The sequence below is a fragment of the Helianthus annuus genome, chromosome 6, assembly GCF_002127325.2.
Source record: "Helianthus annuus cultivar XRQ/B chromosome 6, HanXRQr2.0-SUNRISE, whole genome shotgun sequence".
Taxonomy (NCBI): domain Eukaryota; kingdom Viridiplantae; phylum Streptophyta; class Magnoliopsida; order Asterales; family Asteraceae; genus Helianthus; species Helianthus annuus.
This window is the reverse complement of record NC_035438.2, coordinates 72,219,955-72,246,198: the sequence shown is the minus strand read 5'-3', so window position 1 is coordinate 72,246,198 and position 26,244 is coordinate 72,219,955. Positions and strand designations below refer to the sequence as shown.

At 32.2% G+C, this 26,244-nt stretch overlaps 1 protein-coding gene across 5 annotated transcripts; it reads right to left on the bottom strand.

The window, feature by feature from the left end:
* LOC110879148 (serine carboxypeptidase-like 13) lies at positions 1-26,244 on the bottom strand. 5 transcript variants are annotated; one of them, XM_022127574.2, is made up of 14 exons: positions 26,000-26,243; positions 22,953-23,098; positions 8,594-8,667; positions 8,381-8,503; positions 3,726-3,828; positions 3,579-3,616; positions 3,206-3,307; positions 2,713-2,799; positions 2,554-2,628; positions 1,298-1,369; positions 1,069-1,217; positions 667-780; positions 426-480; positions 1-231 (listed from the first exon to the last, which is right to left on the bottom strand). In XM_022127574.2, the coding sequence occupies exons 1-14, from the start codon at positions 26,206-26,208 to the stop codon at positions 136-138; spliced, it is 1,443 nt and encodes a 480-aa protein (XP_021983266.1). In that variant the 5' UTR covers positions 26,209-26,243; the 3' UTR covers positions 1-135. The 5 variants fall into 5 exon arrangements, 4 of the variants coding, with proteins under 4 accessions (XP_021983266.1, XP_035830730.1, XP_035830729.1 ...); XM_035974837.1 differs by lacking the exons at positions 22,953-23,098; positions 26,000-26,243 and adding exons at positions 12,888-13,031; positions 13,193-13,229; XR_002558495.2 differs by having other exon boundaries at positions 153-231; positions 588-780.

The window sequence follows — 26,244 nt, the reverse complement described above, 5'->3', positions numbered from 1 at the left end:
AAACTTAAGGATGTGTAGGGATTATAACTTTCATTGATGACAATAAATATAAAGCACAAAGTTTGCATATATATATGACCATTTTTCTTCAATTACATATTTGGTGATGATGAGTAACAACTCATCTTATTTCATCTAAGAATCGCTTGAATACGTTTGTGAGGAAAACCACTCTTGAGTTAATACCATGGTTTGCCTAGGCTTGTCATGTGGAATTGTATGTCCTGCGCCCTGTACACCATTGCATAAAAACATGTTTTATATTCGATATAAATTGATCATACACGTATAGTTTCTTGAGTATTTCTAGAGAACACGATTTCAGTCTTGTACAACACTTCTTTAGGATATATTATCGTGTGGTTTCAAAATAAGAAATAAAAACCTGAATTCAATAGCTAAAACTGATGATGATTTTTTCTAACCTTAACCGTAGCAAATGTCAATGAATAATCGTTTTGGGCATATTTTGTTATATATCTGCAAAAGAAAAATTGAAATAAAAATATATGAATTTAAGAACTTTAGGAAGAACAATTCCTCAAGAATACTAATATAAAACAAGTTCTAAGTTCAGTTTCCTTTACTTATGTCCAAGTTTCGTTCTAAATGATATATAGAAGGAAGATCCACAAACTAAATATACTGCATTGAGCTCTATCTCACCCTCCAACTTGACCATCAATGTAAAACGGTTTCCATGGCACTTCAACTTGCACATTGAGAGACGTTATCCATTGCTCAACCCCAACATATGGAAATGTTAAATCATGATCACCACTGTCAATTAATAAAAACATTATATGCACACGTTTAACCTAATATATCCGATAATAATTGTATTAGAGCTCAGTGGCGGACCCATGATTTTTTTCATTGGTGTCCATTTTTTTCGCTGTTTAAAATTTTCATAATAGAGCTGATGGCCTCTTGTCCTTAGCAGCACTAGGTATTTGTACCCACCAAAGTGGGCAATAAGTACATTTTAGAAGTAGATTACAGGTGGGAGGGGGATGTTTACAGTTAAAAAAATTATTAGAATTTGGATGGGAAGCAATGTTGCATTACCTCATAATCAAAGCTCTACATTTTTTACTAGAAAGTTCCTTATGGTGGGAAAAACTAGTAAAGATATCATAAGAATAACACAATGTGTCATTCTTTCCTTGATGGTAATGCAAGGTATTGTTGATCAATTCCCATTTTCCAATTGTTCCCTGAGAAAACAATTATATAATGACACATAATGATAGTTCAAGTTCAATTATATCTGCATGAAAATACTAATGATGCGTACTTGACGAATGTTGAGAGCTTGTTGTACAACTTTGGTGTTCGCCCATTTAGTTATGACCTTGTTAAAATCAGTCTGAAATGATCAAGTTGAATGCTTCAGCTTCATTAGATTTGTTGCAAACACAGAAAATGGGAAAAGAAAAACAACAAAAAAACTCATAACAGTTTTAGAGGTTATTTGGTATTGTTTATTAGGCCTTTGTTATACTTTAACTCATTTTAACTCTATCTAAGTGTTACATCAACCTTTCTTCCCCATTTCATTTTACCTTACTCCAAGGAAGTGGTTTAATCCCTTTAGATATTGATTGCCTATTTACTAAAGGGCAGTTTGGTATTTTACTATTAAGTTTACGGTGGAAGTATCAAAACTCAATATGTAAAGCTAAACAATAAGAAACATAATTCATTTATCCCAAATTTAAAACTAGTTAGTGTATGTAGGGCGCTTCTGTACATGTGTAGCTGGGCTTCTTATATAAGAAGATCTATTTTACTTACCTAGTACAGCGACCCGTTCAGGATATGTATATACATATAATGTCTACTGCAGATTGTTAATTTCGGTCCAGCAGGTTGTTAATCGGGTACTAGTGTTTTCGGACCAGAACCGACCCAAACCCGAAAACATGCCTAATAATAAAACCGAAAAAAACCTATATACTACAAATCGAGTCAGTTATGGTCAATTATCATTTTGGGCTCAGTTTTTTCAGTCCGACCCGATATATGCTCACCCCTATAAAAACACATAATTTTTTTAAAAAAAATTCCTTTAAAAACGCAACATTTTATTAATAAAATTTTTTTAATTTTTTTTCCTAATCCGGATAACAATATTGATGCAATGTCATATTTCTTATTTCTTGACAATACACTAGTGTATAATATTTCAAGCTATTATTGTGCATAGTTTGAAATATTATACACTGTCAAGAAATAAGAAGTATGACTAGGGTATTGTCAAGAAATAACAAATAAGAAATAAGAAATATGTATATATATATATAGGGGAGGGTTATCTTGAGAACGCTAAATATTCACTCAATTCACAAATACACTAGTGTTCTCTCTAGAACCACACCCTATATATAGACACACACATATAAAAGCATTCTCAATAACCTCTAAAAGTCGGTAAGAAAGTATTTACTTTATAATAAGCAAGGTCAAATAGGCAAGAAACAACCACATGTGCATATACCAAAATTCAAACTCAGAAAGTGAGTGTGGGAGAGAGAGAGAGAGAGATATTACTTCACAATCTAGTGCGGGATCATTTTCGTCGCAAAATGGTTCCAAAATGTTTTCCAAATTAATATGGCTTGTGCACTGCAAGTTGAAATTTCTAGCATTATATTATTTTCACGAAGTTTATATGTTTTGATACTTGTGTGCATAAATAATAATTCTCACCTCTTCATAGCTTTGCAGACTATTTAAACATGCTGAGTTTGCGGAATTAATGTCTACATAATTACCATGGCAACTGTTCACGGCTGACTGCAAAATTGTCATATTACATATAAGATTCAGTAATATAAGGAGTGATGTTAAAGATACACCGTCACAAAAGTGAAGTATATTTTAGACATCAGTCAACCTGCCACATTATACGGGTTGTATGAGCCATACATGCCTAACCGGCGGTATAACATGGAGAAAAGAAGTCATACAAGACGTATGCACTTGTCAGTGGTCACATAGACATTTCTTTGTTAGTATGAAAACATCACACGGGTTGTATGATTTGTCCCTCATAAGACCCATATGACCATTTTTCGTTGTATCATACGGCCCATTTTGACCAATTATCGCTCTGTCATACATCATGTTAATGTTAATGGTTTATGTATAACAACGACCAATCTAAATTTGGCTTTCTTTATTACTAAAGTTCTAAGATCACCTGATAAATATCGTCTGATATGAGTGCTATACGGTGAGCATATTCAAGTCTTGAATTGATATCCGTGAACTTATTGGTGAAAGGACTCAAAAGAATGTAACCCTACATTACAGTGTAAAAACAAAAATGATATTGACATTTTCACATTTTCTAAATAAAAATTATATCAATGCCATTATATATTGTAATAGTTAAAGGATTTTTTTTTTATATTAAGTTATCCTATTAATGGACATATGTTAAACTTTTATAGTTGAATTAATCTCATATATATATACACGTGTATATATATATATGATTGATCTAAATTTGTACATATTCTCTATAAAATACTTAGGAAAGATTATTATGGTTTGGAAGGTTTAACGTTTACTTGAATGTTGAATGCGGTTTGATCTCCACGCTCGTTACCTATCAATCAGTGAAAAAAATGTTTGGCAGATTACATATTCATCTGCATATAATTCTATTCATTTACCATACATTAAATTAACAAAAGAAAAGAAAAAAAATCATTTACCTTCATATAATTCTAGAGTGATTTTGGGAACGATAATGCCAATGTAAGAAATTCCTGCTATATATAATGGATTCCTCAAAAATTTGGGACGATCACTCAGAAACTGTTCATTAGATAACTATGTTATTATCACAACAAATAAGAGGGATGGTCTTAATGGTTTTTGCCCATAACATGTTTGAGCATTAATATTCAAAAGATGCAAGTTTTCTTTTAAGTTTTACTAAAATGACTTGAATGCCTTTAATTATTAAAAAATAAAAGATTAATAATTTATTTCTCTGTAAAAAAATAATAGTAAACCCTCTCTCTACTCATATCTTCACCAATTCTTGAGAACTCATTTTATTTTATCCTAATATTGAGAATATTACAATACAAAGCAAAAAAATCTTTGTCAATAATGGTCCTTTCATTATAGAGGTATTTTAGTTATTTTATCTAGAATTGATATAAAACTTAACAAAAGTTAGTCTTAAAATTCAAACTCATTATAAAATTTAAACCACAAATCTCAAACTTGAAACGTTTTAAAAAGTTAGTTCCTAAAAGTGTTACTTGGATCAAACCATAAGGACTACATGTGTAATTAACAATAATTACTATAAAACTAGGAAATTATGACTAAAATTTGCGACCAAGATAAGGTTGTCGCAAAATTAGTGACCGGTTTGCGACCAAATCCAAAACAGTCGCAAAATTAAAGACTAACCCATCGCAAATGGTCATAAATTTTGTGACATCATTTTTCTAGTCGCAAATTAGTTGAATGGTGGTCGGAAAACGTTCGCAAATACGAGAAATATATATAAAAACAAAAGTTGTAACCATCTAAAGCGGTCACAACTAATATATATATATATATATATATATATATATATATATATATATATATATATATATATATATATATATATATATATATATACAGAGAGAGAGAGAAAGTGTGTGTGTGTGTAAAATACATTACGGCTTAACGTAAATCACGTACGCGACCAAATTATGCACGTTCATTTGATATAATCACGCATGTTATATGAAATAATCATGCATGTTGGTTTTTTGAGTTTATAACGTGCGTGAACGTGCGATATTTGGTCACGTTCATGATGTACGTTAAGCTGTAATGTACATTAACCTCCCTCTCTCTCTCTCTCTCTCTCTCTGTATATATATAGGGGGCCGTTAAAATGAAAACCACCTCCAGTTTTAAGAACCGCGAGAACCAGTTCCTAACCATTAGATCTTCAAGATCAATGGATGAGATTAAAAGTAACTAAAAATAATATTAGATACTTTTTGTCTTATTATGTTTTTAATATTTTAATCCAAAAGGGTAATTTAGTAAAATGACTCTATTTTGTCCTTTTGTCTTTATTGTTTTTTATTAGCTTTTTGTATTATTTAAACATAATTTTTTATTGAAAGCATTTTTAAATTCAGATTTTTTTAAAAGATTTTTTATACTTTTACATTTTACGTTTTACGTTAAACTTTTTACGTTAATGTTTTTACGTTTTACGCGGCGGTTTTTGCATGCCGGGCTTTTTCAATCGTCGTTTTTTTTAACGCGCCGTTTTTACACCGGGCTTTTTCAAGCGTCGTTTTTTTAACGAGCCGTTTTTACACGCCGTTTTTTCAAGCGTCGTAATTTTAACGCGTCGTTTTTTATGCTTTTTTTAACGTGACGTTTTTTACACTTTTTACGTTAAACTTTTTACGTTTTACGTAAAACTTTTTACGTTTTTACGTTTTACGTAAAACTTTTTACGCTTTTCTTAAAAAATTTTACATTTTACGTTTTAGCTAAAAATTTTTACGTTTTACGTAAAACTTTTTACGTTTTACGTTTTACGTAAAACTTTTTACGTTTTACGTAAAAAAGTTTACTGTTTAACTTTTTTTTTACAAAAACTTTTTACGCCAAACAAAAAACTTTTTACGGGTTTAAACAAGCAACAAGAATCAAAAAACTTTTTACGCCAAACAAACAAGAATTAAAAATCCATCCGTGTGTCTAGAAAAAAACGGGGTTTGGCTCAAAGTTTTCAATAACCACCGAACACCATTTGTCTACCTCTCTGAAAACCTGCAAACCCCCATCTCCCTTCACTCGAAACGCCAAAAACGCACAAACGACCTACTACCATCTCCACCACCCCCCTACTACCACATGAAACCATCCCAAAAAACCACCATCTCCACCTCTACAACCCCCCCCCCTGTGTTTCGAGCAAGAGAGAGACACAGAAAGTAACCCGTTTTGTGTGTCATCTAGGTTAAAAAAAGATTGCATAGTAATATTGATTAACCTTAAGAGTAAAGTATTTGTCTGTCGATTCTCAATTCAAAAAAGGAATAAATTATTTGAGTTCTACAAACAAAACTTTAAAAAACCAGTTACCTAAAACAAGTGTCAAAAACCCAACAAATTAAAAGCCGAATACACCTGGTTCACTAGCCTTCTCCTTCTCAAAAGTCTCGAAGTATTGATAAATGATGGTAACCGCAAGCAAAATTCCAGTTCCAGAACTGATCGCACCCATGATATCTGCTAAAACAGTCAACGCACCAACGCACATTCCTCCAAACGCAGCTGCGGTCGGGATGTATTGATCACCCCAACCGACGTCGTCGGAGATAACCACCACCACTACTGCCTTAACAGAACCACCACCTGAAACCACGAACCCAGCCGGAACCAAATTGATCTTAACATATCTGAAAGGAAATGGAGAATGATGAGGGGTTAGGCTTACCGGAGTGAAAAGATGCTTGCTCCGCCGGCTGCTGGAGCTAAAAACACCACCGCCGGTGTCAAACTTCTTGCTGGAAAATTCGGCCCGACCGCCGTTCGTTGTTGCCAGTGTCAATACTTCTTGCCAGATTAACGGTTGTTTTACCGTGAAGCCCACCGCTACCGTTCATTGTTGTCGCTGTTTACCATGAAGCCCGTCGCCGCCGTTCATTTGTTGCCGCTGAATTCCAACCACTGCCGACCACCGTCACCATGAGAACACCATCACACTCCCCCACCGCCTTCCCCGAACACCATCACACCACCCACCGTCGAACCACTATTGGATCTTGCAAGATCTAGAAAGAAAGAAAGATAGGGTTTGGAGAAAACAGAAAAGAGAGAGAGAGTCTGAATTTAATAAATAGAGAGAGAGATTCTGAATTTTAATAAATGTGAAATCAGAGAGAGAAAGAGATAATTAATATTGTCAGTTTGCTTCAATTACAAAAATACCCCTCCTTTATACACACATGTTTAATGAAATGTCCATTTATGATTGGTTGATTTTGGTTCTCACGGTTCTTACAACTGGGAGTGGTTTTCATTTTAGCGGCTCCCTATATATATATATATATATATATAGAGAGAGAGAGAGAAAGTATAATGTACAAAAACCCTTAACCTACATTAACGTACGACAACTAGCGTAATTAGAGTCCATGCGTGATTATCAACAAGGTTTCATAAAATGAACTAGCGTAATTAGAGTCCATGCGTGATTATCAACAAGGTTTCATAAAATGAACTAGCGTAATTAGGGTCCAATGCGTGATTATCTTACAAAAATGATCCCATGCGTTATTTTTGTGTCCCATGCGTGATTAGGGCCGGATCCGACGGTTCCCTGCTTCGCGTATGTGATGTACGATAACACTTAATGTACGTTAACCCCTCCCTATATATATATATATATATATATATATATATATATATATATATATATATATATATATAAAGCGCAAAAGTTGCGACCTTCGATTTGGTTTCATATGTTGCATATTAGGTGTTTAACGAAATGTAAAAACCAACTTGCCCTTTTCTCACTAAAAAACAAAATGTCATTAATAAAAGCACAATCGTTACAATGCTTTATTGTCTTTTAATCTCATCCATCAAAACCAACTTGATCAATGACTAATATTGGTTCCTACGGTTTTCAATATATATATATAGAGAATATATATATATATATATATATATATATATATATAGAGAGAGAGAGAGAGAGAGAGAGAGATGGGGGGCTGTTAACGTACAAGAGGCCTTAACGTACGAAGCGTACGCGACTTAGCCTCAACATGCGGAAAAAAGTTTATAACATGCGAGTTTGGTTTTTTGACTATTTCTTATTTTTTATTAACATGCGAAATGTGTATATGTATATAAACATGTGATTTGTTTTTCCCTTTTTGAACATGCGACGTTCGTTTTTTTTTTTAACATGCGATTTTCTTTTTTTTTTAAACATAACTTGCGAAATTGCTATCGCGTACACTGCGTACGTTAAGGCATATTATACGATATACTTTTTTTTTCTCTCTCTCTCTCTATATATACCCCTCTAGATGTATATAAAGTAATAAATAATAAACGAGTTAATCTAACTGAAAAACTATTCATAAGTTGAATTCGAACTTTAGAAATAAAGCTTGAAATGATACGAGTTCAAGCTCAAGTTCTCATAATTGTAATAAACAAACTTGGCTCGGCTCGATTTATGTACACTTTTGGATTTATGAAAAGGCACCACTCGCACACTAAAGATGACTCTGTTTCTAAATTAAATTCAGTTTGTAATTAGTCTAATTATATTTTCGGAAAAAAAATATTATTTGCCATATAATTTTACTTTAACCTTTTTAATGAAGTCCACAGCTTGGATGGCTAGAATACTATTACTGCTAATCCATCCTTCTTTGGTTTCTGAATAGGAAAAGCCAGTACCAGCAGGTATATCCACGAATATGATATTAGCCATCTATAAAAAACAATAAACATATTTAAATGTAACTGGTTTGCCGATATGTATTAAACATATAATAATGTAAAATCAGTTGATACTATTAACCTGTGTCCATGCATTTGGATTCAATGTTAATGTGAGATTATTTAGGTCATCATCCAAATTGAAGTTAAGTGGACCTACACATGTTGAAGCAATATATTAGCCATAAATACAGAACTATTACTTTAAATACGTTTTATAGGCACTTATGTTAATCTGGATGTTTCTCACCAAATATTTTTAATGTTTAACATTTATAAGTATTTATACTGGTTATCTATACAACGAGCATACCATTCTTTTTTTGTTTCTACGTTTTATAGGCATTTAAGTTAACTAGTTTTTTGTACGTCACGCGTTATGGCGAAACTGAGCAAATGATAATGTAAAATAAACGTGATTTGAAAATAAAACATGTTGTTTAAAACCTAGATCATTAGAGCGGTTTAGTTTATCATCGAATTGTTTTTGTTTTATGATACCAAATAAATACTTTATTTTGAGTACAACTTCGTTTTTAACAAAACTTATAATGGAATGTCAGGGAAAAAATCAAGCACAACTACGTGCTTAAGTTTTTAGAAAAAAAAAAGTTATAAACATAATTTATTAAAGAAGTATCAAATTAATCGATAAATTAATATATGTTCTAAAAAAGAAAAAAAATATTAAAGAAAATGGCAAAGGAAATATATGGTTTTAAAAAAGGAAAAAAATTAAAAGTATGTTATTAATAGTAAATATAATAATAAACTATTATAATATATTAGATAGAAAAAATAATAAAAAGCTATATATTATTATAAAAATAAAGTTACTATTAATCGTCCTTCATCAACAACAAATATATAATAGTGTTCGTTTCACAGAATGGAATGGAATTCAGAGGGAAATGGAATGCAGATTCCATTTCTTAATTTGTTTGTTTCAACAAATGAAAGCATTGTAATTGAACAATAACATAAGAAACGGAATCTATATTCCAATTCCATCTAGATTGTATTCCATTTTGTAAAACAAACACACCTAAATTCCAAATCAAATTTCAATTCTCGTGCGAATTCCAGTTCCGATTCTGTTAGGAAACTTTAAATGTAAGTATTGAAGAAAAAGATGATCATCCTGACCATAAGCGGAAGATACAGTCAAGGAGTATCACTAAAAAGGTGCCTACATGATATCTTGACAAGAAGAAAAGAAAGATACATCTTCAACTAAGCATCAGGAGAAGATCAAGACAAAGAAGATAATCAGACAAGATCTTTCTGATGAAGTCTGATGATAAATCAGATATTTATCATCAGAACCTGATAAGTCTGATCACCAGAAATCTGATGATCAAGTTCATCAGAATTCTGGCAAGCTGGTCACTAGAAATTCTGGTGGACCTACTTGCCTTCAAGATAAGCCCTGACACAAACCCAAAAAGCAACAAGTTGGCAATAACCGATTCAATGAATATGCCAAAATATCCCTTTGTGCAGAGCAAGTAGTGAATAAACAAATGTTTATTCAGATCTGGACTCTCTATAAATAGAGATGTCAACCTAGGAGGTTAAATGAGTTGTGTTTAGCATTCAATACACACACCACAAACTTCATTACCCTTCACTTAGAATTCTTTTAGTATTCATTTTGTAATATCCAATAACTTTGTTTTTACAAAGTCAATAATACACTTGAAAAATTCTATAAGTTGTTTCTTGAAAGTTTGATTTCTAGTTCCGCATAATATTTTCCTACTTGTTGAAATCACTTGCCATATTAAGTATTTGGGTATCTCTATCTGGGATCAACAATTGGTATCAAAGCAGATTAAATAAATCATTTTCAAAAGATCAACTGCTAATATTTTCTTGATATCCAACTCTTAAAATAAATATGGCAAACTTTCAAACCATGAATAATGCTTTGAATATTGGGTCTATGTCAAAACCTCCAACCTTGGTCAGAGAAGAATACCCTCAATGGAAAATCAGGATGACCAATTTCCTAAATGGACATGATCGAGCACTGTTTTCATCCATTATGAGAGGTCCTCATACACCCAGTATTGAAATACCAGCAGTTCCAGAAACAGAGCACACACCAGCTATCCCTACCTCCTTGGCTCCCAAAAGTGAAGCTCACTGGAGTCAAGAAGATAAGGAACTGGTAGCTGCTGATGAAAGGGCCAAATCATTTCTGATTATGGCACTTCCAACTGATATATTTTCACAAGTAGATGCATGTGCATCTGCATCTGCAAAGGAAATATGGGATCAACTGAAAAATTTATGTGAAGGAGGAGAAAGAATGAAAAGAAACAAAAGAACAAATTGTGTATCTTCTTATGAAAGATTTAAAAGTCTCCAAAATGAGACTCTTTCAGAGACATATAACAGGTTCACCAAACTTTTAAATAAACTTAAAAAGTTTGGTATTGAAAAATCTAATGATGAGAAGAATGTTAAGTTCTTAGATGCCCTGCCAAGAGAGTGGCGTAGTCTCACAATGACCTTGGCATCAACCCTTGAGTTAGGGAACATGAACTTGCATGATCTTTATAGCATCTTAGTTCCTAGAGAGGAAGAAATTTATGAGGATTCAAACCATAAAGGGGGACCTATAGCTCTTGTTTCACACACACAACACACACAGAGAATACCAGTTTCAGATCCATAACCCTCTCACTGCCAGAATACAGAAATTTCTGATGCTTCATCAGATTTTTCAGCCTTTGCAGAAGCTATTGCTTTGCTCACAAGGACATTTGAGCAAAGATTGAGAGGTGGAAACGGTAAATTTCAGAAAAGTGATTGGGGGAGGATGGAAGGAAAGACAAGAGAAAAAGGCAAGGCAGAAGTTGTTTGCTACAAATGCAAACAAAAGGGGCACTATGCTTCAGAGTGCAACAATAAGAAGCTGAATGATGTGGCTTACTATGAAAAGAAGCTTGAAAAAGCCAAGAAACAACAACACAAAGTCAGCCTAATAGCAGGTACTGATACCTGGCTAACTGAGGATTCTTCTGATGAAGAAGAGGAGGAAATGGCTAATTTTGGTTTGATGGCCACAACTTCTGATGAATGCTCCACCTCATCAGAACATAAAGTAAGTTCAAATAACCTTGATTTGGAACAACAACTGAACAAACTTATGCAGGATTTTGTGCTTTTACAAAACAAAACCTCATCAGAAAGCACAAATCTGATTATCTGCAAAAGTTGCTCAACAAAACCAAAGCTGACAACCAATCACTTATTGATCAAATTTTTAATAAAGGATTCAAAAATTGAATTTTATGAAAAAGAAAGAAAGAATCTTTACAAGAAAATTCAAGACAATGAAATCAATGTGAAAGGTTTTCAACAAGCAAAAGAGTTTATACAATTTATTGAAGCAACACCAAAGAACAGAGGTGAGGGGCTGCGATATGTTAAAACAAATATTAAAACTCCCACCACCTTTGTAAAGGCATCTGAAAGCATTTCTGGTAAAATAATATCAGCTTTTGACGCTGATTCATGCAGATCTAGCAATTCTGATAAACTATTTTTGTCACCCAAAATCTGTTCGAAAAGGGATGAGACCTTCAAAATGATTGAAAAACCAAAAATTCATCCGAAATTTCATAAAGGCAAAAACATTCAAGCATCTTTGTCTAAAACTTTAGACAAATCAAATTGTTTGTGTGTTAAAATACTGAAGCTAATTCAACAACATCTCTCTAAAGAAAATCATCCTGCTAATGGCTCAGCATTAAGCAGAGAATCTGATGAGAATTTCTCCTCTGATGAAGAAATATCATGCACATTTTCATCAGAAAAAGTACCCAAACAAGTTTGGGTACCAAAAACCCTCTAACCTCATGATTTCAGGACCATCATGTGCAGCAGATCTGGTACTACGATTCAGGAAGCTCCAAGCACATGACTGGGGATAGGAGCTTACTCAGTAACTATCAAGAGAAACTGGGTAAATTTGTAAATTTTGGAAATGGGGTAAAGGGAAAAACAATGGGATATGGTACGATACATTATGGAGTATTAACCATTGAAAAGGTTGCCTATGTAGAAGGTTTAAAATACAATCTACTTAGTTGTGTGCAATTTTGTGATAAAGGCTTCCAGGTAACCTTTTTACCTGAAAAATGTCTGTTGGTTGGTTTAGATGATAACAAAATATATTTAAGTGGGAAAATGATTAGAAAATTCCATCTATTACTTTGATTTCAAAGAAGAAATTGAGCATCCTAAATTATGCTTATTTTCTACTGAAAACAAAGGAAATAGTTGGTTATGGCCTAAAAGGCTTGCTCACTTGAATTTCAAAACAATAAACCAACTAGCAAACAAAAATCTGGTAAAAGGCTTACCATACATATCATCCAAAAAGGATAAGATATGTGAAGCATGTGAACTTGGCAAATCAAAGAGAGGCTCACATAAAACAGTTTCAGAATCTTCAATTTCTAAAAACTTGGAACTTTTGCACATGGACCTTTGTGAACCTGTACAAACTGCCAGCTTTTCTGGTAAGAAATACATTTTGGTCATTGTAGATGACTATTCAAGGTACACATGGGTTGAAGAACTTTAGAAAAACTACACATCTTCATTCATCATTTTAAACTTTTTCACAAAAATTCGTTGAAGAAAGAACAAAGGAAATGGATACTACCAGAAAACCATATGTAAGTCATACTTCTGATCTTTACCCATTCCCTCTCATCCTAAAAAAAGGTGCACTAGAAAACTCTATCAAGGGGAAACTTCTTCGTCTGTTGACTTCTGTTGACTAATGATTACAAGTCAAGGGGGACTTCTTCTGTTGACTGCTGTTGACTTCTGTTGACTAATGTTAACAAGTCAACAAAAAACATCATAATCCAGACTTGTTCAAATTTATCAGAAAATGGGATTTATTTCTGATGACGTCATCAGAAATGAATTTTAACTTTCAAAAAGAGGGAAGACTATAAAGGTAGATTATTGGACCATTTCTCAAAAATGGGTCCCACACAAAAGGAAAGGTGTCATGTGGCCGTTAGTGTTCTTCATTCAAAATCAGTTATTTTTCTAACAAAAGGAATGATTGAAGAAAATGCAAGTTGAGAAGACATAATCAAAACCTGCGTTTGCACGGATAATACCCATTAATTTTACCTTGATACCCATGATCCACCGATTACTTTCTGAACTAAAACCTCACATCACACGATCTAACGGTAATAAAGGTAATTAATGACCTATTAACCGCTATTACAACCCATGTCCAATGTCCCCTCAACTCCCATAACAACCAAATCTCTGCTAAACCTCTCACTATAAAACCCAAACTCAGCAGAAATTTTCATCACTCACCTTCATTCTCACAAAAGCCTTAAATCCTAAAAACATCTGTTTTTTAAAAGCCAAAATTCCTCAACCCCAAACCCTAACTCCCAAAATTCAGCATTGGCGGAAGTTAATCTCAACATTTTGATCATTCAACATGATGCTCCATTTATTGAAGATCATCAATTTTTTGCCAATAAAGGAGAACAACTTACTGATGAATACAGAGCATGCTGGATATGAAGAAAGATGTCAACTTTTGGTGGAATTCCTCATGAGATGTCCAATCTCAAGAGCACTGACTAAAGGAAGAGAAGTACCAGAGAGATTATTGCAACAATTCATCCACACTTTCAGTGAAGATGGGGAAAATCAAGTCTCTACTCATGTTTGGGGAAATGTCTCTGTGACATTAACCCCTGCAAGAGTAAGACAAAGGCTTGAGTTTCCTGTTTTTGGTAACTACATTCAAACTCCAAGAAAAGAGGAGCTGATAAGTTTCTTCATTGAGCTAGGATACAAGAACAAGAAGGTCACCAAAATTGGTCAAATCAGAAGAAATGAACTCCCAGCATTCTGACAAGTCATGATGAAAACCTTAAACAAGTGCTTCACTTCAAAAATAGGAGGAGCTGATCAAGTGAACCAATTAATTCTGTCAATCATGTATGGACTCATAACAGGGTTCAAACTTGATTATGGGACAGAAATCTTCAACTTGATAAAAAGATCAATCCTTACAAGAAATGGGAAAATCTCTTCTCATTTACCATATCCAAGTTTCATTTCAATTTTCATTACTGAAACATTTACTGAAAGGAATGTAGAAATTTCTCTCTTAGAAGATGTCTGGAGTTCAACAATAATAAGCCATGGAGTGCTAGTCAAGGGTGGACATCAGATAGGGATGTCCATGTGTTACCAAAAAGTATGTTGAATCTAATTCCATCAGATTAACCTTACAGACTGAAACATGAGGAGATCCTCAACAAACCTGTCACACCATCAGATGCACCCACAAATGAAGTGTTTGACTGCTCTTCTTCACCAAAAGAAGAAGAAGAAGAAGTTCAAAAATCTTGGACATCAGAACCAGGACCTGCTAAAGAAAACCTAATTCTGATGATCAGAAATTCACTAGAAAACAGGGAAGCATCAGAAAATTGAAGAAAGCCATCAGAATCCTGATGCTGGATTCCACTTTGAATATGAAACCTATCAAGACACTAAAGTCCAACACTATGAGGAATCACATGTTGCTGGAACAACCCATCAAGATAGTGAAGTTCAACATTATGAAGAATCACATGTTGCTAGTATAACCCATCAAGACACAAAAGTCCTATAATATGAAGAGTCTCATGTTGCTGGTATAGTTTCTCTTTTAAACATAGTTTTAGTTGACACTATTTAATTAAATAGGTCAAATTCTGAAGATTCAATTACTGCATTTTACAAAGTTGAACCTAGAAAAACTGTTGTTGATGAGGATATTTCTAGTTCATTTCATCTCAACTCTGAATCAGATGATATGGAAGAGGATGAGATCCCAACAGATAGAGATCAGGAAACTGATCAAGGAAATCTGGGAGGAGATAATATGTTTATCTTAAAAACTTATGGAGAATCATTCACGGGAATGATTCAAGGACATAAGGAAATCCAGGGTGAAAATAAGTTTTTCATAACCGGTGGAGATGAATCTAGCATACCTAAGGATGTACCAGATTCTGGTAAATCCAAGGGTACACCAATCATTTCCAAAACAGCTACAAATGTGTTTGTAACTGGTGTGTTAGAAGGAACATCTTTTGTTCCAAATATCCCCGAACCACCTATGACACATGAAAATCTTCAGAGAGTCCTGGATAATGTACTCAATGTCTGCAAGAAGAATCATGTAGAAGAGAAGCTTGATCTGCTGCAGTTAGAAGTAAAAGGTCAAAGGGCTGAACTAAAGGCCTTATCAGAATCAGTGGAACTTATTAAGGCATAAACAGAGAAAAATACTGAAGCACTAAAAGCTCTATAGAAACAGAAAGAAAAGACACCAGAAACCAGCATTTCTACATCAGAAATTCAAAAAATCTTCACAGAAATGGAGAAGATTAAAGCACAAGTCACAAATGTTATGGAGTCAAGACAATCAAACAGCTCCAACAAAGTTCTAGAAGAGATTACAATTCTAAGGGCAAGCAACAACAGCATCACTGATGCCCTTGAGAATCTGATAAAAGAATGGGCTGCATTGCAGGAAAAGAATCAAGCAGAATTTGCTAAAGTACAGGAGAATGTAGCCAACAATACAAAACTTGTAGGTGAAGTGAAATCTCTCATGAAGAGAATGCATTTCAACATTGCCAGATTGGCTAAGATTGACTCCCACGAAATCATGAAGCCCATTCCTGTTGAAGCATCTCATCTGGAAGTTCCCAAGCCCATCAGACAACAACCAATTGTCACACCAATCACTGAAGCTGGAACAACTGTAATGGGTCCACCTCCTGTAATCTCAAAAGAAGAAATGGTAAAAAGGTTAGCATCCTCACCTTTGGTTATCTCTGATTTAAACATCAAAATCCCTCAATTTGGTCTAAAACAAACTTCATCTAGGGAGACTGCCATTAGTAAAGACATAACCCAGCAAGCCATGAAGAATTGGGAATAGGAAGCTCACTCCTCAAGACAGCCACAAATTGTAAAGAGAAAAATTTCTAAAACTCAAACACTCATGGTTCAAGAGATTGACAGGGATGTTATGATATTCACTGAACACAACCTGAAGGAATATTACTGGAGTGAAGAAGATGTGCTGGAGAAACCACCAAGTCCTTACAGTAGGGGCATATAGGAGGAAAGGCTAGAAAGAGGTGCAATGAGTATCCATTACACCAATCCAAATCCAATAAAAAGAATCATGAAAGTAGATCAAGAGAAGATTGGGACTGATGGTGCTGGAGGACACTATGTACATAATAGATACACTCTTCTCAGAGAAAATGGCTTAGAACAGAAAGTAACAGATGGAGACCTTGCTGATAAGCTGCATCCTTCGGATATTCTGTTTATGAAGAACTATTATGAAAAGGAAAAAGGCAACACTCAGTTTATCAGAAGAGCATTGATAAGCATATCAAAAGCAGGAATGAAGCTATTTGAAAGAATAGCTTTTGCTGACTTTGATTTGTGTATCAACTATGAGTATGTGCATAAGAAGAAGGTCTATCTTTCTTCACCTGACACTTCAATTCCCTCAGAGCTGAAAGATGATGCAAGATCTGGAGACATCATTGAACTGCCCAAGATTAAAGACAGACACAATCATTGTGTTGTATACAGAGATTTTGAAAACAATAAGGCTCTGTTCAGAAGTGTTGACATCTGCAAGTACTCCAACTAAACACTAAGATATATTAAGGAGTGCATGCACAAAAGGCAGGAGCAGCTTGAAAAGAAAGGGAAGAACAAAGAAAAAGAAAGACAGGAGATTGAGCAGATGATTGATGAGTGGATACAAGCAAGAATATGGTACAAGGGCATGTATGACAATTGCAAGAAATACATTTCCTACAAGAAAAAGTTAAAGACAGGAGATGTGCACAAATGTCTGAAATTGTATTGAAAACATGTTTGATTTAAAATTTTACTTTCATGTAATCTGTTTCAAAACAAAAGTACTTTGTTTGTGACTTGCAAATTCTGTTTCAACTTTTTGGGAAATTTTCTTTTGTACATTCATCTGTCATAAGGTAGTTCATTTTTCTTACAATACTTAGGGGACATTGTTAGGAAACTTTAAATGTAAGTATTGAAGAAAAAGATGATCATCCTGATCATAAGCTGAAGATACAGTCAAGGAGTATCCCTAAAAAGGTGCCTACATGATATCTTGACAAGAAGAAAAGAAAGATAAATCTTCAACTAAGCATCAGGAGAAGATCAAGACAAAGAAGACAATCAGACAAGATCTTTCTGATGAAGTCTGATGATAAATCTGAAATTTATCATCAGAATCTGATAAGTCTGATCACCAGAAATCTGATGATCAAGTTCATCAGAATTTTGGTAAGCTGGTCACCAGAAATTCTGGTGGACCTACTTGCCTTCGAGATAAGCCCTGACACAAAGCCAAAAAGCAACAAGTTGGCAATAACCAATTCAATAAATATGCCAAAATATCCCTTTGTGCAGAGTAAGTAGTGAATAAACAAATGTTTATTCAGACCTGGACTCTCTATAAATAGAGATGTCAACCCAGGAGGTTAAATGAGTTGTGCTTAGCATTCAATACACACACCACAAACTCCATTACCCTTCACTTAGAATTTTTTGAGTATTCATTTTGTAATATCCAATAACTTTGTTTTTACAAAGTCATTAATACACTTGAAAATTTCTATAAGTTGTTTCTTGAAAGTTTGATTTCTAGTTTCGCAAAATATTTTCCTACTTGTTGAAATCACTTGCCATATTAAGTATTTGGGTATCTCTATCTGGGATCAACAAATTCCATTACAATCAATGAAACGAACACTACCTAAATGTTTCTTACCAAATATTTTTAAGCTTTAATATTTATAAGTATGTTTCTAAAAATATAAACTCAACATCTCGTATATAAAAAGAAGAATATGAAGATAATTGTGATAACAATAAAAAAACAAAGATGTTGTAGCAAAATTAAATTAAATAGGTTCAAAATTTAAAACACTATTGGATTTAGGTGGATAAGTTAACGAGTTTAAAAACATTTTGAGTTATAACATTAAGTTTAATTATATGTTTTTGTAAATATATATAGGGTTAGGTTCATCAGTGAACAACATCCTTGTTTGTGAACTGAGTGAACAAATCCTAGCCATTGATTTACACTTGTGTATTAATAATCAAGGGCTAAGATTAGTTCACACAGTTCACTATAAAGGGAGTTGGTCACAAATGAACCTAACCATATATATAGGATTAACTTTAATACAAAACACTAAAAAAGTGGGGAACCGAGATAAGTGCATTTAACATGTTTAACATATCATAAGAATTCAATTTAACATGTTAAAAATTATTTTTTACAAAAAATAAAAAAAATCGATCCTAACCCTATATATATATATACATATATATATATATACATATATATATATATACATATATATATATATAGGGAGAGGATCATGAGAAAATACAACTAAATGAGAAAACTAGAAAACTAACTAAAACAGCCTAAAAAAAGCTAAAAAACATACCATTTTTTTTACAAATTTTTATAAAAAAATCGCTTTTTTATATATATAAAAAAAATTCAAAAAAAAAAATTTGTTGTACTACACATGTGCATTATATCCGTAATAGTGCACATGTGCAATACAACAAAAATTTTTTTTTGAAAATTTTTTTCCATACATAAAAAATAGCGATTTTTATAAAAAAAATGTAAAAAAATTGGTATGTTTTTTAGGCTTTTTTAGTTACTTTTTCGGTTTTCTCATTTAAACTAGTTTTCTCATGATTCATCCCATATATATATATATATATATATATATATATATATATATATATATATATATGTATGTATATATATGCGGATTGGCTTTAATAGGAAACACTAAAAAAGTGGGGAACCCAGATAAGTGTATTTAACATGTTAAATATATCATAAGAATTCAATTTAACATGTTAAAAATTAATTTTTACAGAAAACAAAAAAAAAATCGATGCTTTCGCATATAAATACATGTAGAAGCTTTTTAAATAAAAAAACTAAAAACAAATAAAAAATGCTTAAAAACTATTAAAAATGTAAAAAATAATTACAAAAAATATTTTTATTAAAATACCTTATACATATATTTATATGCAAAAGCTTAAAAAATTGAAAAAATAACTTTTAGCATTTTAAATTGAATTTTTATAATATATTTAACATATTAAATGCATTGTTCCCCGGTTCACCACATTTTTCGTGTTCCTCATTTAACCTCACATTATATATATATATATATATACGATCCTGTAAAAAAGATGAAATTTGTGAGAAGAATAAGAAAGAACATGATGTGAACACATGTTATTATTTAATTAATTAGGATAAGGGCAAATAAGTAATTTAATAAAAAAACTTAATTAAAGATAAAATTCAAAAACTTTTTATACGTAACTTTTTTTTAAAAAAAGAAATTAAACCATAATAACGAGTTTTTGTTTATCTTTAATATAAGCACCATATTGCTATACTGATATAGAGAAAAAAATTATGTTTCAATCGGGTGTTTTAGTCCATGGTGTTTTCTCTATGTTGTTTTAATTGTATAATGATTCAAGGCGTTGTGTTTTACAGTAAAACGCCATGAACGTATATAAGACACCATAATATTAGAAATACCATTTACATTCAATTTTTCAGTCTTGTTTCCTGTGGTATTTTATTTTAGGAATTCAAAACAGATTACGGTGTCTTGTAAAATAAAACGTCATAGAAAACAAAATTGAATGTGAATGGTATTTGCAATGTTATGGTGTCTTATATACGTTCATTCATGGTGTTTTTCTGTAAAACACCACACCTTGAATCACTATACAATTAAAACAACATAGGCAAAACACCATGGACTAAAACATACGATCGAAACATAAATTTTTTTCTTTATCTAGGTATAGCAACATGGTACTCATATTGAAGATAAAAAAAACAGTCGTTATTATGGTGTAATTCTTTTTGAAAAAGAAAGTTACGTATAAAAAATTATTGACGTTTCAAAAAGACGGGGGAACTTGCATGTGCATTGCATGTGAGTTTTTGAATTTAAAAATGTTAAATTTACCTTTATACACTTAATATAGAAAATTAATTATTTTAATGGTAAACACTGTTTACAATTTTGCCATGATAATCTCAACCATTAGATTATAGATTAAAGGGTGTAGATTCCTTCCTACACTTCTTACAAAACACATCTTTTTTTACAATAACTGTAATATATATATATATATATATATACATATACATATATATATACACATATAGGTTCAGATGAGAACTCTTTCAAAGTTGCGAGAACTTAAGAACTCCCATAAAAATCTAACTTTCCATGTGATTTATTAAGCATTTTTTTTTCTACACACATAGGTAAATATTTAACTAGGAAACATGTAAAAAAACTAAAAAAAATTACCTAACGTTCACTTACGCTAGGTTTTTAATCACTTACACTAGTGTAAATAAATTTTAAAACAACATAGAAAAAAGTATTTTGCACTTGTTACACTTATGTAAATTATTTTTAAATTGATTTAAATTTTCTTATATGATATTTTTTTATTCTAAAAAAACTTACTTGATTTAAAAAATTTTGGCAATAAAAAAAGATTTTTCTATGGAGTTCTTATGGTTCTCGTAACTTAAGTGGTTCTCATTTTAATCATTTCCTATATATAGGATCAAGATCAAAGGAAAGCCCCTACGAGTTGTGAGAACTTAGAGAACTCGACCTTCTCGTGCGAGTTTTGCCCCCCATTTTTGTCACACCCTAGATTAAAATGTTACAAAGACGTTCATACAAAAAAAATTCTAAGTGGTGTTTTTCGGCCTTTTACGGCTGCTGTAAAAGTTGATGACATATGTATGACATCGGTTTTTTACAGTATTTACGACTGTTGTAAATGAAAAAAAAAAACTAGTTTTTTTTTTATTTTGGAAAAATTGACTTTTTTTAGTATTTTTGGTAATTTATTTTTTTTTGAAACAACCTTTCGTAAGACCGAGTTCTCTAAGTTCTCACAACTCGTATAAGTTCTCATTTTACGCTATATATATATATACATGAGAGAGTAGGCCTTCGGTGGTTGTTCACCTTGCCCCTCTCCATGGGCTAGACCTAAGAGCTAGCTACTGTGTCATTAACCAAAGGGCTTGTAAGAGCATTCACATCCTTTCCATCAAATTCAGTGAAAGTGTTGTTTATATTATAAAAAAAAATTGTAAGTGGCTGTGAGTAAATGAGAGAAAAATTGTAACTGTTGATATATATATTTGAGTGGACACCATTCACCCACTATAATGTTTTTAATAGATTATGAAAGTGATTGTGAGTTGAGGAGATAGAAAAGGTAATAATAAAGATATAAACAAGTATTATTTAATTGAAAGAAAATGTAGTTGATTTTATTGTAATTAGATGGTAAAAATGGTACAAAGGATGTGAGTTAGTGTAACTAAGGTATGTAATATAGTAGGGGTGTGCACAGTTTTGTTTGATTCGGTTTTTCGTCAAAACCAAAACTGAAACAGAAATTTAAGTTTTTGTTTTTTCAAAACTATTCGCTTTCGGTTATTACAGTTTTGGCAACGGTTCGGTTCGATTTTTTAAACAAAGTTACGTAAGATTCAAAAATAAAAAGTATAAAATAATATTTATGTTAATATACTTAGCTTATTGAATTAATATTATTTACATAAACCTAACATTATAATCTATTTTCATGTTTATCCAAAACTTTTATTATGACATTTTTTATAATATTTTAAAAATCATTTATTATTTATGTAAAATTTTGTTCTCTCTAATAGGCAATGGATAACTTTTATTTCAAGATAAATAAACATGTTAATGTTCTTATTTAAATAGTAAACATTCAAGAATAAATTTAATAATTCCTAAATCAATTTATTAAAACATAATAAAATGATTTTTTGGGTTATTCGTTCGGTTCGGTTTTTATAAAATGCAAAACCAAAATCGAACCATAAATTCGGTTCGTTTTTTTTTCTGGTTTTTGTGTAGTTCTATTTTTTTCAGGTTCAGTTAAATTGGTTTTTTGCTCACCGTATAGTATCCTCTCCAAGTGATAGAGGAAACTAATCTTATGACGAACACTAGTATATATTTTATAGGCAAATTTTGGGTGTGAGTTAGCCGTTCATAGAAAAGAATAGAAAAAACTACAACATTATTATTTTTTGAAAATGTGTGTTAACAAGTTATTGGATAATGTGTTGTTTTCAAGTATAAAAATCTTGTACTCATATAGCGTTTATTACTAACTTGTGTTGAATTGACGTTAGGAGATCACAAGTATGATTAGAAATTATAAAAGAAAGAAAAACATACCTATTTCATACAAGAAGGTAACTAAGGCGGAAGCCCCCGGACCACCAGGTATAAAAAATATCAAAGGATCCTCTTTTGGATTTCTCGTCGACTCAACAAGATAGTAAAACAATTGTACGTCTTCTTTCTCCCCAACTCCAATGTAACTTCCATACAATACAGTTGAACATTTAATGCATGTTTTTCCACTAAAGGGTAGTTAAAATTATATACATATAATACGTGTGTCTAGGGGTGGAGCTTAGTGGGAACCCGGGTATACCCACCAACCTCAATGTTTCAGTTAAAAGTGTAAATTATCCGATTTTTCGTCCGAAAAATTTAAAATTATATAGGTTCACCCCTCCCCCCAATTATTTTGCCTAAATATTTATACAATTCATAAATTGGATCCCATAATTTTCTGCCCCACGAAACTTTTGATCAAACTCCACCAGTGTGTAATAACGTATCACATAGCTATTTTTTGGTTCTATATAAATGTGTTGATTTACCAATTACTATTGTGGTAAGTGTGTTGTATTTGCACATGTATTATTATTTTATAAAAAAATCCATTTAATATATATATATTATACTCATTTTAAATAAATAAAACTTTATTTTAAATAAATATATTATAGTCATTTTATATATACATATATATATACATATATATATATATACATATATATATACTCATTTTAATATATATATATACACATATATAGAAAAAGTATATCGTAAATTACGGCTTAACGTACTTCACGTACAACAACGTGCGTAATTTGTTCTATAACATGCGTGATTAATGTTTTCAATATGCGTGATTATTGTGTTTCAACATGCGTAATTTTGGATTTTTGAGTTACAACGTGCGTGATTTTAAAATGAACGTGCGTAATTACCTGTCGTACGTGATGTACGTTAAGCCGTAATGTACGTTAACCTTCCGTTACATATATATATATATATATATATATATATATATATATATATATATATATTATACTCATTTTAAATAAATAAACTTTAGTTTTATGGTATAATCCAGAAAAAATAAAATAATATATTAAAGGTATTTGAATTTAAAGAAAACCGTGAAACTACTATTTAGTGAAAAAAATAAAATAAAACACAACATAAATTCCATATTTTGTTCTATTTAAGCTTTAATAACTTCAAATGTAGTCTTAAACTGTGTGTGGAGGGGTTTGGGTTGGAAACATTGCTCGACACGTGGTAGGTGGAAGCTTCACCACTCCACACCTAAAAAAGTGGGGTGTGGAAAGGGTGTGGCCAGACCGGCGTTGGGGTGCCATGTGACACCTAATTTTCTTATTCTTTTTGTTATTTTATGTTAATCATAGAACGGCTAGCCAATCGGTCATCAACACCCAACCAACCATTGCCAGACACGTCACCCCAAGTCAGCGCCTCATGCCAAGCGGACAACACCCACCAAAATACCAACCCGGGGCCAACAACTCCCCTTGACCACGCCCACACCCAACTGTCATACAGTGGCGGAACTAGAAGAAATATTCAGGGGTATCCCAAATTTTTTTACGATACATTTATAGAACAAAATCTTTTTTTACCTGCATTACGGGGCGGGGCCGATCTTGAAAATTCAAGTGCCCTGGGTGAGCCAAAAAAAGGCCCTTAGGCCTTACCGAATTAAATTTTATAAACTAGTTTTTTTTATGTTATTAGTATTTAGGTTAACGAATCAATATTGAGCATATCACATTTGGGCTAGGCTTTATGAATTAATATTGGCAGTAAGTTTTTAGATATTAGATTAGGCTAGGTTTATTTTTAATTTTTAGATCGAAATTAAACAATTCAAGAACGCAAGAAGAAAAAAAATAAAGAATACTCACAACTCATAATCACAATTAGCACAACAATCTAATACACTATTGGGTTATTATTTGGTTATTTGGGCTAATTACTATTGGGCTATCATTTGTTTTTTTGGGCTAATATAATCAGTATTATTTGGGCTTGATTTCAGTTTGTAAATTTTTTTCAGGGGTGTCCTAGTACTTGTTGAGGGGTGTCCTTAGTATAAAAATCGAAAAAAAAAAATTTTACACTACCGGAAAAAAGTTGAGCCGTAGCCCGTGCTACGCCCCAACCTACATTAGGTCCGCCCCTGCTGTAATAACCATTTAAATTAGATTTATCAAATGCTTTGTAGTTTGTATACCTTTTAGACAAAATATAGTGTGTAACTTTGTATCTGAGCCTTCCTATTATAAGGGGAAATGAATATAATGTTGTTAAGTATCGATCTAGCATCGTTTTCCACCCCAACAATAAAATCAATTAGTTTGGATCATTCACGTTTTATATGTTATATGAGGGTGAAAGATTAAAAAGACGATTTCATATTACTGTCACGTACATATACGATGGAGAAAATAACGAAAACAGATTTAACCTAGTTTTTGTTTACATTTATTATTAAAAAGAACGTATTTTTGATGTGTTTTGCTTCTATCTTAAAAGTTTAACAACTTTATATTCATGGCCGGCCCTAAAGGTGGGCAGGGAGGACCACCGGCCAGAGCCCGATACTTCGAAGGGCACACTATTTAAAAAAAATCCGATATGTAAATGTAAAAATAAATAAGTTAATAGGGTATACTCATACAAACACCAACATTGACCCACTTACAAAACTATTTTTATGGTTTAGATTAGTTATTAGCCTATTGCTATTAGGTTTAAACCTTTAATGAGCCCAATATCCAATTTCGTTAAGGCTTAAGGACACGTTTTTTCGAGCTCGAACAGTGTACATGAATTCTCAGGGCCGGCCCTGATTATATTCACGATCCCTAGATATACACACGAATGCACAAGCCTATGCATACACATACCTATACGTCTTCCTGTAGATGTCACCACAACTCAATTTTATACACATTTCTTCCACATGTCCATACACTTAATTTTGTATAGAATTAAATGTGTAGATAAGACGCACAATAAACTAGGATTTCTTCAAAGCAGAAGCTCGAATGAATAAAATAATTAAATACAAAGATGATGCATACCCAGTTTCTAATTTGAAAGGAAGATCTTTGGAATATCCAGGAAGTCTTCTGATAACGGATTCAGAATATGATTTAATTATCAGGCAGGATTGTATAGTGAGAAGAAAAATAACATATTTTCTCATGGCTTCAATATGAAGTATATTGTGTGTCCCCTTAAGCTTTTGTAGCTTAACAACGGCTATAATAGCAAGAATAAGAGTTTGCATTTAGCATTTTTTTTTTTTCATTGGACATTTGTCTTA

Coding starts and splice junctions, on each gene's coding strand:
- LOC110879148 (XM_022127574.2), bottom strand. CDS start 26,208: ATGCAAACTCTTATTCTTGCTATTATAGCCGTTGTTAAGCTACAAAAG. Junction 2,800..3,205: donor TATCAGACGATATTTATCAG/GTGATCTTAGAA, acceptor ACAATTTTGCAG/TCAGCCGTGAACAGTTGCCA. Junction 781..1,068: donor TGTAGAGCTTTGATTATGAG/GTAATGCAACAT, acceptor ATTAATTGACAG/TGGTGATCATGATTTAACAT.